At 42.4% G+C, this 14,174-nt stretch overlaps 1 protein-coding gene and 1 long non-coding RNA gene across 5 annotated transcripts in view; one reads left to right on the plus strand and one right to left on the minus strand.

Annotated features, from left to right (window-relative positions):
• Positions 1-14,174, minus strand: part of adamts3 (ADAM metallopeptidase with thrombospondin type 1 motif, 3) — a 139,993-nt gene that overhangs the window by 60,735 nt on the left and 65,084 nt on the right. For all 4 annotated transcript variants that reach the window (XM_025897060.1, XM_025897061.1, XM_025897059.1 and 1 more), the window contains exons 6-7: positions 6,463-6,546; positions 5,954-6,110 (exon numbers count right to left, since the gene is read on the minus strand). In XM_025897060.1, coding sequence (XP_025752845.1) covers positions 5,954-6,110; positions 6,463-6,546 — 241 coding nt within the window. The remainder of the gene's footprint in view (positions 1-5,953; positions 6,111-6,462; positions 6,547-14,174) is intronic.
• On the plus strand, positions 2,259-5,154 carry LOC112841839 (uncharacterized). The gene is made up of 3 exons (XR_003213231.1): positions 2,259-2,465; positions 2,799-2,898; positions 3,016-5,154. It is a non-coding gene; the product is annotated as an uncharacterized LOC112841839 (long non-coding RNA).

The raw sequence follows: 14,174 nt of genomic DNA on the forward strand, positions 1-14,174 counted from the left end.
TACACATCGGGTGAGTAAAATAAGAATTAAAGTTGAAGATGAAAGACTTTGGTCTGAGTAATTACTTTACTTCATGAAGAACAAATAACCACACAGATAACTGTGTTATTACCCACATGCCACGCCATTCTTGTGTGGTTGCTGCAGCTCTCCATTAACTTCAGAGTTCACTTTAAAATTCCGGTTCTGGCTTTCAGAGCTCTGCATGGACAAACACCAGCGTGCGTCATGCTGTGGAGCTCTCTCCCACTGAACCAGAGAAGCCTCAGCTTTTTAAAATATCTTCAAAAATGTTTTGTCTTTATGGTTTCGGCATTTTGATTGTGAAGCTTTTTATCTTGAAGGTTACCATACAAATAAAATTTTATTTTACTTGCTTTTTAGCATTATCACAAGCATGACTGAGAGGGGCAGTGATTCGAGTTTATGGAGTCACGGCTAGCAGAAATCAAAGAGCTGCAGTCCCAACGAAGCAAACTGTACCCGTCAAAAAGATTAATCAGGTGACATAAAAACACGTTTCACCCACATTTTTGTTATTATGGATATTTCTGGTATCATTGGTAATAGTTTAAAAGTACTAATAAAAGTCACAATAATAAAAGTCACAACACATCAATTGCTGATATCCCAAAATCTTAGAGAAATATAATAAATAGCACCTTAGCTTAGCTTAAGCATGTTTATTGCTGCTGTAAAGTTAGGTTTTTTGCCACCTTAAACTTAAATAATAGACTATGACATTCATTAAATTTCCTCTAATGTGACGCAGAATGGTCCAAAGTGAAATTATTCAAAATAAATCAAAACATTTTTTCTGATCTACAAAAAAAGAGTAAAATTCTCCCGATCCATTATTAGCAGCAACTGATAATAAAACAGTAGTGATGTCACTGTAAACAGATGGAGACTTACTCCACCTCAACAGTCATGTATATGAAAAACACTTTCCTTAAGAGACAGTTACAACTGTAGCTCAGGGAGCACAGCAGCGGTGCAAAGGCTGCTGTTCGAACCAGACTGGACTCAACACTGAATCACAGATGGTTATTTTACGTCACTGTTTAGACCCAAAATATGTGAGTCTAGATGAAAACCACAGTCAGTAGATTTCCTCAGTTGTCTTTCTTTTCCTTTAGAGTGTTGGGCCCGCTGAGCCTTGTCCACAAACTGGAAGACTTTTAAAATAGGGGAGGGTAGAAGTGTTCCTGCAGGGTCCTACTAATCATGTTCCGGAGGGCATCAATAGTGAAATGCACCCATCTTATCCTTTTACTTAGAAGTTGATTTTGTGCTCTCCAAAGAATCAACTCTGCTCTCGGTCCCCTGACTGTGGATCCAAGGCGCAAACTCTTGGGAACGAGTCTGCTTTGTCTGCATCTTAGGTTGAAACAGAGACGGTTCCTATAATCCGTTAGCTCCCTTGATTCCTTTTCATACTCCCACACCAATTGAAGGGTGTTCCTCCCAAAGTGCAGTGAAATATGTCTGTTAATGTTCTCAGTCATCCAGGTCATCATAGTCTAAGGAAAGAAAAGCATCTGGACTTTAAGTTTCTTGAAGACGTTTCAACTGAAGTTGAACTTCAGTTGAACTGAAGAAGCTTCTCGGATGAGAGGTGAAACGTCTTCAAGGAGACTTAAAGTCCAGACGCTTTTCTTTCCTTAGACTATGATGACCTGGATGACTGAGAACCTTCACAGACACAGTAAGTAGAGCTCACCAGGCTTCAGCCAAGTCCCTGTGCCTTCTCCACATACCAGTTAATGCTCTCCTGTCTTGATAGCAGGTATAGCCACGAGGCTTAGAGTTAATGAATTCCTCTACACAACAACAAACCCAGTATCATCGAAGCTGTGGCATAATCAGCACACACAATAATCCTGCTGTTTGGTTCATGCTCTGATGAGTGAGGCTCTTACAGATTGTGTCCATGTAGCATGACTCACATCTCTGATTTTAGGCTGTAATGCACTGAAGGATAATTCAGATCCAATTAAACTGAAATTCCACTTCCAGCTCAGGATGGAGATTGTTTCGCACTCTAAGTGGAGTCCTCACACCTTTTGCTCTACTACAGGGGTGTCAAACTCCAGACCTCGAGGGCCGGTGTCCTGCAGGTTTTAGATCTCACCCTGGGTCAGCGCACCTGAATCAAATGATTAGTTTATTACCAGGCCTCTGGAGAACTTCAAGACATGTTGAGGAGGTCATTTAGCCATTTGAATCAGCTGTGTTGGATCAAGGACACATTTAAACCTGCAGGACACCGGCCCTCCAGGCCTGGAGTCCTCACACCTTTTGCTCTACTACATCACACTGACTTTCTGTATTTTGACACTCTCTCTACTTTATGCCGGAGAAAAAACAAGAGGCATATGTGTGCTGTTGTGTCAAAGCAGCAGACGACTGGTTGCAGCCACTTCTACCTGCTGATTGCCGGAGTCCAAATGCTGGGAGGACTGGTAAATCCTGAAGTGCTGGTTCATCCGTGCAGCATTCAGGCTGCAGGGAGGGAGGCCTGTTTTAATTCACTTGCAACTTTATTCCATAATTAACTTTTCTATACTTTTCTTTCACTTTCTTTTCACCCAAGAATCTTTTAAATGTTACCCTCATTCAGTCACCCATTTGGGGAAAACAACATTAACCCACATCTCACCTGAGATTAATTGCAAAAGTGGGGGAAGTAATTTATAACATTTATACAAAACTATTTAGCCTTCACTGAGAGTCCAGATTGGCTGCTTCCATCTTTCCAAGTGACTTTATTATAACTGTGTGTTTCTTGTTTTCAGAGGAAGCCCAGGGAGAGATAGAGATCAGAGTCGGGGTTAGGGTTTCAGGGCTCTGAATGCTGAAGCTGAGGCTTGTACGATAATGTTCAGGCTCCCAGAGGTGAGCCAGTAAAGCTTAGGTTTAGAAGGCTCTGAGAAAACCTTTAGTTAAAAACCTTTGAGTAATCTGTGCGTCTTGTGAGTAAGACTCATATGTTAATTAAATGAATTTGAAAAGGTTACAGATCCACTCGAAGGGAGCAGTTCATTCAGTCATCAATCTGAGTTGATGTTAAAGAACTGCAGAACTGATGGAGCATGAATAAGTGAAATAACACCAGAACAGCAAAGAAAGACTAACCAGAGAAAGGCTTAAAGCTGACAGCGTCGAAGTGTCTGTCAGCTTGGAGTCAGTGCAATAACCAAACACATGAACATCGCAAGTGATCTGTTTTTGGCTGCTGGTCTTTTGTGCTGACTCAATGCAGAGAAAAAGAAAATCGACCTAACGGAAGATGAGGGAAATTAATTGTTTTCAAAGTATTCACTGAAAAATTGGACAGAAATATTCAAGCTGAATGGCCAAAAGTTTGCACGAGGACTGGATTTTAATACCTCTCAACAGCTTCCAAACAGAAGCCCAGAAAGGATGCACTGCTGCTGAACTCCAGCTCCAAAGACTTTTCTCATCACATCATTAAGGTGAATCTAAGCTTCATGCTATTTCAGGAGGAGAATGCTGCACACAAAGAAGACTGACAGAGAATACGGCGAACAAAACAAACACATCCTGTGTGAACAGATGAGCTCACGAGACTGGGACTGTAATTGGACACCATCAGGTCTGGAATGATCCAGCAATAGTCACAGTTATTCACCCACCTATACCAGCGCCCTTAGTACTGGAAAGAAAACATCAGATCTGAGCTTAAACCCACTGACAGGGTCGTTATCCACAGAGTGGGCTACAGACGGGGAGCAGCAGCACATAAAGCTGTCAGAGGGACCCGACCGTGCAGGAGACCTTAACAGGTTCCACACTATACAGGGCAGATTTGTCCTGTGGTTGTACCATGTCTATTGATTGCTTTCTTAGAAAATATTCACTCACAATGTGCCTGATATGTTGCACTCCAGTCTTGAACTCATTTGAGGTGTCAAGTTCAAAAACATGCACTGTCATGTCCCAGCGCTCAGCCGAGCAAAGTAAAAACTGTGCACCAAAGGCGAAACTGCCAAACCCTGCCAGAGAATATATACACTTATTTTGCTCATAAATTCCTGTTAGATCCCAGATTAATGAATCTCACAGGTTCCTGCTAAGGAGAGTTTTCTGAAGAATTCAAATAAATAGCAATAATTAAACTAAAATAAGTAGAGTCGGGGACGCCTGATCGGACAGCCTGCACCAACAGAGACCGCCTGCTGTTAACAGCACAAGCTCTCATCCCTGTGAGGGAGACAGTCTCCTGTGTCACACACCGTGGGCACACCCCACACACCGTGGGCACACCCCACACACCGTGGGCATACCCCACACACTGCAAGACCAACAAAAAGAGCAAGAACAAAAATACTAGACAGGGACAAAGTTGTTGAAGTGCGAGTACAAGTTTTTTATTTAGTCTAATGCTTGTTCTAATAAAATGGATAAATCTTTGCCCTGACCATAAAACACAGGTTATTAATAACTGTTTCCCAGTGAACAACAGCAGGGTTTGGTTGAATCATCTCCTCTGTCTTTACTCTTTCCTTCCTTTGGACGACCTGTGCAGCCTCTCGGTGCAGGTATCACCTCATGCATCAGTACTGACACAGACTGTAGTCAAATGCAAAGCTAGTGAAAAAATGAAAAATAATAATTTCATGTGTGATATGTAGCCAAGTGTAGCAAGTGTATATTTAATTCATTTCTTCTACTTACATATGTGGAATTTTAACCTGCAAAGCTTCCCTACCATCAGCTCCACAGAAGAGCGGATCGATGTAACGCACGGACTTCCCGTGACACGCCTCCTGCAGCTCATCCTCAAAGACTTACTCCGAGACCTGGGGAATCTCTTCTGTGTATGTGAGGGCTGATAACAGCACTAAGATCGCCCCCACTCGCCTAGCAACGCCGTCTCTCCATACAACTGGATAGCTGGATTGGCACCAGCCTTTCTTCCAGCACCATAAAAGGTGCAAATAGATTTAACTTTGCTCGACCAGGAAAGTGTTGAGATTTAAAATGTCTTTTGTGAGCATGTCCTGGCCAAGAAACAGCTGCTAAATCACCAGGCTGACATAATAGCATACAAAAAGCAAAATACACGGACAGTAAGAAAATGGGAGCACGCCAGGATGCAGAAGGACAAAACAGAGCATCTAACCTGAGCATACAGTGTGCTGTGATCAGTACCTGACTGACAGAATCAGTGAAACCATTAAAGAGAGCCGTCCTTGCATATAAATCTATAACACATTTCCATAATCAAGCGCAGACCAAATGTCACTGCCGTTGCATTCACTTCCAAATAAATCGTCTGCTGCAGCTGCAAACGAAGAATAAAGCAAGTGGAATAGGCTTCTAATAGTGCTGACTTTGGGCATTTGGCTGCTTTCACTGCTGAAGTTTGGCTGCTATAGAGAAAATAAAAAGAGGGAGGAGAAGTCGATATCTGGCAGACACTGGAAATTGCTTTCCCCCTCCAGTCTTTCAAATCAGCCTCAGCAACAAGAGTAAAAGTGCCAAAAAAGTAGCACAAAGGGAGAGTCCACGGAGGCCTGGTCACCCTTTTTGTGCGTCATAGCAGTAATAAGGAGGCTTTTCATTGTTTTCTCTTCTTGGTGCCTTTTTGTGAATCATTTCAGCCAATTTAACTCAAGAAACTGGGGCACACAGAATTTTTATAGATGCATTTAAAATGTAATCATAGAGAATCTGGAGTGAATTCACACGTAAGACGTGTTTCCTAAATGTTGAATTTGCAGAACGAATGCTTCAAAGCTTCATTTTTTTTCCTCTAAACATCAACCCATCACCTGCAATGACTTTATTTAAAATCAAAGAATCTCCTCTCACTGACAAGTTGCAACACAGAAAGCTGACTGGTGTGTATCGTGACGGGTAATCTCCTGTAACGACAGCCACAAAGGGATGGCCAAAATGGCACGCACGTCCTCCAGGGCCTTACCCTGCATCCCTGTGGGGCCGAAGCCTTGGCGAGTGAGGAAAATTGCGTGGTCGTGGTGTTCGGCGTGATCAGGATCGCCTTTCTGCTGCACAAAGGCCCAGCGGCACACGTTCTCCAGGCTCCGCGATGGGTTGCCTCTCTCAATGAGACTGATGGACTGACAGGAAAGAGAAGGAGAGAAATGCAGATGCAAATGAACATGTTAGTACTCTGGCAGCAGCCTGTAATTACTCAGACTGTAAAGCAGGAATAGTATGTGGAAGCCCTGGGCTGATAATGAGAGGATAGCGAGCTGAAGGAGTCGTGGTGAACATAAATCACCTAAGTGCCACTGCTGATTACAGCGAGCAAATGGAAATGTGCGTTTTGACACTGTGTGTAAAAGTGAGTTAGACTAGGTGACCTCTGCAGTCTGCACACATTTTCATCTCTATTACAAAAGGGAATGTCCCCTGCAAAAATAAGTTTAAGAATTAAAAAAAGCACTGGATAAGGACTGGGGGACTCACCTTGGCATACCCCAGCATAATCATCCTGACCAGGACCACGTTGATGTGGACTCCCAGAGACTCGTCATGGTAAATCTCATTCACCTGAGGTGCAGGGGGACAAATAATACTTTTAAGGAATCGGAAATCTGAAATTTAAGGTAAATCTGAGTTCTAAATTCCACTCATTAGAGGACGACAGTGAAACAGGTTATTCCTCACGACTCCCTCCATGAACGTCTGTAATCAAAGAGCTCTGCAAGCACTGTGCCGGTGCATTGCAAGACCAGGTAAATATAATAGGAGGGAGCAGCTTGTTATCTTAGTTTTGATCTTTGCAAGAAACAAAAACATCAAGTTTTCGACATGATGGTGCCTTCAGTTTGCACCGCCACTACTAGTCATTAAAAGAGAGATTATGACTTGATATGGAAATGTGCTTATGCATGTTGTGTCTGTATTTAGATAGATAAACACTCAACTCTTCATGGGAATGATTTCCTGTAAAGATCTGCAGAGCTACGGAGAAACCAAGCACTGAGCATGTGACAGAGTCGTTTAGTATTCAACCCGTCTTGGCATCCTGCAGCCTCGGAAGTAATGTAAAGAGAAGCGAATGAGCCAGCGAACCAGGCTGGTGAAGGACTCTCCACAGGCAGCCTGACTAATGTTTTCTATCGATTTGAATCTGAATGAAACAGCGAAGTGAGACTTGTGCACACAATCTGTGGCTTTCTATTTTAGCAGTCAACACCATTATCATCTGCAGACATGTCGTGCATGTTTATTCAGACAAAGGCATCGCATTTCCTCCGTATCTGCAGGTGTCTGAGATATCAAAAATGCACAAATACATTTCCTGTTTAAATTATATCCATGCGCACTTGTCCTCATGAAGCGTAAATAGCAAAAACAGTTACATTTTATAATATTAATGCATGAAGACTTTGCAGGACTGCTTGATAGCTGCAGAGCTACAGTTAGCAGAGGACACTGTGACAGTCCACCACCCATTTTCCTTTAATTTAAAGTCATTATAGTCCTGTCACACTTATGCATACATATTATGCAATTAATTTAATGCTGAATATATGACATGATGCCACGCGTGACACAAATTGCCAGTTTCGATTGACTTTGGGGACCGTATACATGTATTGGTGCCTTGAAGGAGGATTTTGATGTTCTGACGTCAATTCCACGATTTTTTATGACAAATGGCCCATGCACTTTGATTGGGTCATAATAGTGAGAAGTGGGAGATTGTCAAGCCTGCAGTGTTCACATGCAAAACATTTAATTGGACATTATTACTTGGCTGGAAACTGAGCGGCAGATGAATGAGCCACTGACGGTCACCTATGAATGGAAACAGCTGAAGCAAGCACATTTCCTCTGCTGAACAAAGCCAACGTTCCACTCGGTGCACTTAATTACTGTGATAATTCTTTTGATATTAATGAGAATCATTTTGTATTTTCAAACTTGTATACTAGATACTATAAACATATTTGTAGACGGCAAAAAAGATATGTTTACGTAGCTGTGATGGTGACCAGAATGAATGTCTGAAAATGAAGAAGATTGGATCATGGGTTGTAGATTTAAGGGACACTTACCACCAATATTTAAAATACATCCATTTGTCTAAAATATGAATGAATCTGAAGCCTTATTCAAGAAACCTACTTTAAATATTGCTCAGCGGGGCAACAATGGCAGTGACCGAGGTGCCCATTTCTCCTCCTACAGTGGGTCTTTTTTTTTACTCCTAAAACATACACTCACTGTCCACTTCATTACACATGTCCTCAACTGCTTATTTACCCAAATATCTAATTAGCCAATCACACGGCAACAACTCAGTGCCTTTGGGCATGTAGACATGATCGAAACAACCTGCTAAAGGTCAAACTGAGCATCAGAATGAGGAAGAAAGGTGATTTAAGTGACTTTGAACATGGCATGATTGGTGCTGCCAGATGGGCTGGTCTGAGTATTTGAGAAACTGTTGATCTGCTGATCCAACAAAACCATCTCTGGGGTTTATAGAGAGCAGTTCAAAACAGGGAAGATATCCAGCGAGCAGCAGTTCTCTGGGTGAAAATGCCTTATTGATGCCAGACGTCAGGGCCGAATGGGGCCGGCTGCTTTGGCTTAATAGGAAGGCAACAGCAACTCAAAAACCACTTATTAACAATAATGAGTGGTTTGATGTGTTGTGCATTCATCTCTGAGTGGAACAGCGGAGAAGATCATCGGGGTCTCTCTCCCCTCTATTGAGGACATCTACACCACACGCTGCATTCGCAAAGCCACCAGCATTGTGGCTGATCGGACACACCCCTCTTACACACTCTTCACACTCCTGCCATCTGGAAAAAGGTACCGAAGCATTCGGGCACACACATCCCGACTGTGCAACAGCTTTTTTCCACAAGCCATCCGTCTCCTCAACAAAAAGGGACTGGACTGAGAAACACACACACACGCACACACACACACACACACACACACACACACACACAAACACTATCACTCAGCTTAACTCAACTACCTCAAAGCATTGAGACTAACTATCGTACACACCAACCTGTAAATGCTCTTTTGCACAATATGATAACTGGACTTTTTTGCACTAACTTCTTTACTTCCTAATTTTTGCTGCTATTAAGGAATGTTTACTGTTCCTGCACTACCTACCTACCAAGTTTTCCTTAGATAGTTAGATAGTTAGTTTTTGTTCATTTATGTTGTCATTTATGTTAGGTCAGTCTGGCCTCTTAGTTAGCTAGTTTAGTGTTTTCTGTTAATTTATGTTGTAAATTTATGTTGCATGTAGCACCTTGGGTCCTGGAGGAACGTTGTTTCGTTTCACTGTGTACTAACTGAATATGGTTGAAGTGACAATAAAACCAACTTGACTTGACTTGAAAACACATCAAGAGGCTACAACAGCACAGCACTGTACCAGGGGCCACTCCTGTCAGCAAAGACCAGGAAACCGCTGGCTCACCAAAACTGGGCAGCAGAAGTTTGGAAAATTGTGCCCGATTTGATGAGTCTTGATTTCTACTGTGACATGTAGGCTCACAGTTTTGGCATAAACAACAAGAAAGCATTCAGCCGCTCTGCCTCATATCAGTGGTTCAGGCCTTTAGATAGAATGTCAGGGATGTTTTCTTGGCATATTTGGACCCCTTAGTACCAACTGAGCATTGTTAAAGGACGCAGCCTGTTTGGAGTATTGACTGTGTCCATCCCTTTATGATGTTGTTAAAAAAGCATCTACCATCTAACATGGTTGTAACGCACCACGTCACAAAGCTCAAATTATCTCAAGCTGGTATCTTGAACATGATGACGTTCGATCTGGGTTGAGTAGGGCACCTTTGGGATGGGATCTGCACATCTGCAGCAGCATCTGGCTGATATGCTAGCACGTCAATATCGTCCAAATTCTCTGAGGAATGTTTTGGGCACCTTGTTGAATCTGTGCCATGAAGAATTAAGGACGTACTGAAGGTAAAATGTGGTCCAGCTCAGTACTAGCAAGGTGTAACTAATAAAGTGGCCGGCGAATGTAAATATGAATGGTGATTTTCCACAACCACTGAATGTTTTGTGGTAAATATAATTAGCCCCGCCTCACCACCAACACAAACGTGCCGTGTTATGATCTTAGTACTGACTACACAGCATCTCCTCCTCTCCTGTGGCATCAAGGGAGGAGAAAAACGAGGAGAAGGTGCAATATTTGGAGAGTTATTTAAGCGCTTCTTTTAAATTAAGCAGGTTTTGCACAGTTTTGCTAAATATATATTTAAATGATTGCTGTGTGCTGAAACACACTGAGCAATGGAAGCCAGTGGGTCAGTTACTTAACATAAATCCATCTGAACAGGTGCCACATGCATATTTCAGCAGTTTACTTCAAACAACAAAAATATTCTGACACAGACAAAACTGTCAAATGGTTTCGCTCTGACTCTCACGTCTGGATCCAGGCGAAAACAAAAGCGGACAGGAGAGTAAATCATGTCTGCAGGAGTGCACAGCAGGAATGAAATCAAAATGGTAAAAATGTGTTGTGACTAAGCTCATGTGTTTCCCATACTGTCGTGGATATTCGATTCTGCTGGCACAAGAAAGGTCCCCAATTCACAATTAGGAGAAAAGATTTGTCACTGCTTGGCTGCACTGCACAAAAGAGGGACAAAACCCAAATGAGAAGTGAAGGAGACACAAACAGGACAAATTCATCATAAGCCAGTGAACTCTAATCCCAGCGCCAGGGCACCTGACAAACATTTTTTGCCAATCTGGTGTGATGACCCCCCTGAGGAAAAAGGTACCACTTAAAAGTTTCTATCTACAGTCTCAATACACTAAGTGTGTCCTCTAAAATGCTAAATACTGCTTTCCTTGCAGTGGATGCTAACAAACTTGATGGCAGGGAAACTGTCAGTATATTGAGTTTATTGTGTTCTTGAGATCTTAATGAGTTTACTTATATTTCCAGTTCATGGTTTCCTGTATGTGAAATTCCTCTCACATCCTTGTCTCATCCCTGTGCCGCTTGTGTGAGTCTGTAGTGTTATCTGTGTATCCGTCTCCTCACCCTCTGTGTGTGTCTCCCTTCCTCAGTTTCTTCCCCCCGGTCCCTGGGTCAAGCCCACGTGTCTTAGCCTGCATCTTAGTGCGTTTCCTGTTTTATTTTGACAGTCGCTCGTCCTAGGTTCAGGGTGTTTAGTTTTGCTTCCCCTGTGTCATTATGTCTGATTCGTCCCAGCTGCGTTCCCGTGTGTTTCCGCTTCTTCTAATGACCCTCATGTGTAGTGTAGTGTAAGGTTTTATTATTCCCACATGTGGGAAATTTGTTGGGTCAGGAAAAAAAGTTACAAGCAGCAAATATTAAGAAAAACAATAGAATAGAATGAGATAAAATAGAATAACATACTGTGTTGCATCGGACAGTATTGCACAATATTGCACATTACACTTAGTAGTACTGCACATAAGAGAGACATTTCTAAGACTTAATTTAAAAGTTACAAGAAAATAAAGGGGAAATAAATAAGAAGCTCAGAAATGAGCAGAGCTGCTGTAACATGCTGCCACACACAGGGGGCGCCAGAAGGAGGTCGTCTGTTCATTTCTGGTCATGTTCAGGTTTTTCGATGCTCAAGGTTCTATGTCCCTAGTGTTTAGTATTTCAGTTCTCACAGTTTGGTTCTAGTCCTAGTTCTTCTGCCTTTTGTTTGTGTTTTTCGTGCAGCCTAAATAAACGGCTGTTCCTGCCTCGAGTGTCTGCTTTTGGGTACAAACACAAGGTGCAGACAAATAATTTCACTCAGTACTTTATCCAAATACAAACTGACCAAAGAGTTTTACCTCCTGGAAGTGGCATCCATTTTCACCACCTCCTGTGATCCTTATGTGCGTCACGGGGGGGTGGAGCCTATCCCTATGTGCAATTTAGAGTTACCAATTAACCTATCCCCACCAACTGCATGTGTTTGGATTATGCCAGAGAAATGCAATTAAAATAAATGTTTCTAAAATATTGATGGTAATCTTAATTTCGCAGAGCACTTCTTGTGTAACATGACAACAGGAAAAAAGAACATACATGTTACTGAACAAACCTGCACGTGCCCATCATGCAGCTTTCACCGCTGTTGTTTTGTCACCAACTGATTGACTGCACAGTGAGTACCAATCGAATCAGTGAACAGGTCAACATCTTGCCATCTTTCTCTCTGACATGTTACATGAGAAGTGCCAATTAGCAGAGCATGAGGACTAAAGTCACAGGCAGTGGGCCTCATTTTCTTTGGGCCAGTGATTTCTCACTGAGCTCATCTGCCTCATTACACAATAAGTCAGTGTTCTCCACTCAGGACAGAAGAGGTGGAGGAAAACATTTCCCGGCAGCGTATCATCACATGTTAAACTGTCCCCAGAGCATTGGTTTTGCTCTGTCGACTTTGAGGCGATGCAGCGCTGGACGAGCAGGACCACTCCGTGCTGCTCCTTTGCATTTTTCACTCCTTGGGACTTTATGAAGTAACAGTCTAGGTGAATGTGAGCCGCATCACAGATGGGAGCTTCGAAATGAAGACAGATAAATGCTGCTGATCCTGAATGTGTATCTACTAGCAAAGCAGCTTTGCTTTGCTTGCAGTAGCTGCACTCTCAGCCGCTCCTTCAGGGAGAGCTGAAATTACACCATATGTTATCCAACACACTGAGCTGCTCGCTCTCAAAGACTCATCCCAGCGCTATGACTTCCTAACAGCTTCCTCCACATAGAGGCAACAGGTCTAACTCCATCTCATCGTATGCTGTCACTGGGGCTGCACAATTAGTCAAATTTTAATCTTGTTCATAATTTTTGGCTTCTTGCAATTAAATGAACATTGAGTGATATTGAAAAAGCCTGCTTCACCAAGAGTGAATCAAGCCCTAAATCACCACCTGATGGTGTTTCTGTATGTGTATGTGGCTGTCGCCTGCACCACATGGATGCAGAACACTACATTAAAAACTAAAATCAAAACTCTGGCACTGCAAAAGCTGAAGAGCTGAAGAAATCATATGCAAAGAGTCCTGTAGGGTTGTGTCACCACAAAGCAACATGACGAACACGTTCGTCTGCCTGAAAACACAACACAAACTGCAGCACAACTAATGCATGCAGGCCAAGAAAAACACTGCAATGTGAATCATCCAGCGTATCACTGCATCCATCCAGATCACAAAGATGGGCTGAACTCACCAACACAATCACACTTAAAGATAGATGTCCAATAAACACAGAAGGCCCCAGAAAAAATGTTTGACACATTAACGAAAGATATGTTATAAGTGGAAAAACCAGTGGTGGGGAAACAGAGAGGGCTCTCACAGCTGTAGAGTTTTAGTCACGCTCATCACGCTGGTACGATGAAGCGAGTGAAAGAGTTTTTTGCTTCTGGGAGATGAACTTGGACGAAGTGAATAAACACCTGATTCATCTGCAAAGAAGGGTTAATTAACAGGAATGTAGCTCAATGCAAAGGTCTGAGAGGTGCACTGAATTTACAGATGGGAAAATGTGAAAGCAGCTTGGTTTACATGACACTGCTATAACAACCTTATGAATAATCATTCCCTCAACACTGATCAAAACAACAACAATAAACACACAGTCCTGCTTCTCGCTCTCAAATTTCATTTGGCATACACTCACTTTCTTACAGCGTAAAACAGCCACAACACATCTGTGGGGACCTAACCCCTGATGTGATTTCCATCACAACCAGGATGTCCATCTCTTCCTTTTACACAGCCGTGCTAAAGGTGCTCCGTATTGAACTAGACTTCAGCACAGAACACCTGCATAAGTCAGCAGGGAGTGGGTGAAAGGTGGAGTACTAATTGACAGGTCAGGTTACTCGTCTATTCGAGTAACCTGACCTAAATGCAAAGAGAAGGACAACTGCATGCTTCAGACATAACTACAGGACATTCCCACCTATTTATATATAGAGATATAATTATATATCCCTTTTTTTAATCTATAGATGCACCTTTAGTTTGCTTTTTGTCTCTAATGACATCACCTGTTCTACATCTGCACATAGAGACAGCCTGTCCATGTGTTTGTTCTAATGCTGATTTGCTTTATTTGCAGTTAAGAAAAATATTTTAGAGCTCTTTTTTTTTTAACAACATGGATGTTGATACTG

The sequence above is a fragment of the Oreochromis niloticus genome, linkage group LG12, assembly GCF_001858045.2.
Source record: "Oreochromis niloticus isolate F11D_XX linkage group LG12, O_niloticus_UMD_NMBU, whole genome shotgun sequence".
Taxonomy (NCBI): domain Eukaryota; kingdom Metazoa; phylum Chordata; class Actinopteri; order Cichliformes; family Cichlidae; genus Oreochromis; species Oreochromis niloticus.